This window comes from Wasmannia auropunctata, unplaced genomic scaffold, assembly GCF_000956235.1.
Source record: "Wasmannia auropunctata unplaced genomic scaffold, wasmannia.A_1.0 LD336097.1, whole genome shotgun sequence".
Taxonomy (NCBI): Eukaryota; Metazoa; Arthropoda; class Insecta; order Hymenoptera; family Formicidae; genus Wasmannia; species Wasmannia auropunctata.
The window spans coordinates 2,190,217-2,192,329 of NW_012026793.1; the positions used below are offsets into that span (position 1 = coordinate 2,190,217).

At 42.7% G+C, this 2,113-nt stretch overlaps 1 protein-coding gene across 1 annotated transcript; it reads left to right on the forward strand.

Annotated features, from left to right (window-relative positions):
* Window positions 1-645: 645 nt before the first annotated feature.
* Window positions 646-1,020, forward strand: LOC105462605. The gene has a single exon (XM_011709308.1). The coding sequence runs from the start codon at window positions 646-648 to the stop codon at window positions 1,018-1,020; it is 375 nt and encodes a 124-aa protein (XP_011707610.1).
* Window positions 1,021-2,113: the final 1,093 nt, after the last annotated feature.

The following is a 2,113-nucleotide window of genomic DNA, read 5'->3' on the forward strand; positions in this document are numbered from 1 at the left end:
TTAATACATTTCTTTTCGAGGTCGTGTTATACATTGAAGGTAATATAAAGGTCTTATTTTTTAATTTCATAAAACAATTTTTTCAAGGTAAAAACATTAAAAAATATACTTAGCGGTCTTTTTTTACATTTTTAATGTCTTTTTTCCACGGATTTTACTAATTTTTGCTAAGTTTTTGTTTCATTAATAATAAAATGATTTTGCGTGATCGTGTTTTATATTGAAGATAATACCATATGGATTTTTTAAATTTAATACGACAAATTTTTTTCGAGGTATAATGTTCACAAATTGATTTTATTCATTGTATTATACACTGAAGATAATACCAATTTGGTTTTTTAGATCAATTATAATAAAATACAGTGTTTACGAAACTATTTTATCCTTATTATTTAAATATCAAGATGAACAAAACTACTTTAGAAAAATTACTTTTTAATTATGATTATTGCTACATGTGGGCGCCGTGGCAGAGAGTGGGCGCCGTGGCAGAGATAGTTAAGTCACAAAGTCAAAGCTGCAAAGGAACCAGGTTCAAATCCCACCGAGAACAAAAAAAAATATAAAAATAAAAAAATCGGCGCCCCACCTCTCGGAAGGCAATGGCAAACCACTGGGAGTACTTCTGCCAAGAGAATCTAAATGGAGACGATAGAATACGAAATGAATGGACAGTCGGGCGATCCGGCTGACCACCGGCGCTGCCTAACCGGGCTAGGCAGTGTGAAATGTGCGACCGGCCATGTGCGCGCGGCGTACCAGGCCGCACACGGAAACTACGCGACTGGTGCCAAAGGAGCTTCAATAAGACGTCCTCGGCGTATCGGAACATGGAATGTACGAGGCCTCAGGAAAGATGGGAAGCTCCAAATAGTGGAGGGGGAAATGCAGAGGAATAACATTCATCTGCTGGGATTAAATGAAACCCACTGGCAAGAGTCTGGCCACTTCACGTCCAGTTCCGGTAGTACGATATACCACTCAGGGGGAAATGGAAGCAGCAAGGGGCATTCATAGGCTTTCCCCCACAGCTTGATAAATGGGTCGCATGATACATTCCTGTAAACGACCGCATAATTACGATCAAGCTAGATACAATACCTTGCAGACTAAACATCATCTAAGTCTACGCTCCAACCACTCAATCTACTGAGGAGGAAATCGAGCACTTCTACGACGTACTGTCTCAAACCATCAGAGGAATACCTAGGAGGGAAGTCACCATGGTCATTGTATTTCACGGAGATTTCAACGCAAAAGTTGGGAGAACCGAAGAAGACGACCATCTACGACGCATAGTGGAAATACAGACTGGGCGAGAGAAACTAGAGGGGCGATCGCTTATTACAATTCTGTGATGGAGAGAGCCTTACTCTCGCGAACACTTGCTTTGACCATCACAAACGGCGCCTATACACATGGGTATCGCCAAAAGACAGATGCAGGAATCAGATAGATTACATACTAATTCAATCGCGTTGGAGGTCATCCGTGCTAAATGCGAAAACATACCCGGGTGCGGACTGCGGAAGCGATCATCAGCTGCTTGTGGCGACGTTGCGAATTAATTTTAAAAAAATGCGCAAGCCAGAAGTCACACCAAACCTGACGAGAGTGGACGTGGATGGCTTCAGACAAGACATAGAACACAAGCTAGAAAAAGTGTCACAACGCGGTGACAAGAACAACAACTCCTTATAGGAAGCACTCAAGGAAGCAATGACGCAAACAGCCAAACAGAACATGCTTCCTCGAGTAAGCAGGAAGAACTTCATCACGCCAGGGACGGCTGATGTCATCCTCAGGAGACAAGAACTAAAAAGGAAAAGACTAAGCTCAGAGAACGAGCATGAGCAATACTCACGATTGAACCGTGAAGTGCAGAGACGATGCCGAAGTGACAAAAACGCATATATTAACGACATATGCGCCGAACTAGAACGTCACTCAGTTAAAGGCGAAATCAAGTCTCTTTTCTGCAAAGTTAGAGAACTAACGAGGCAACGAAGTTCCAGGACCTGGGTCATTGAGGATGACAGCGGACGAGCAATCAGCGAGGTGGAGGAGGTCCTGGAGCGGTGGAGACTGTACTGTGAAAATCTGTACGACT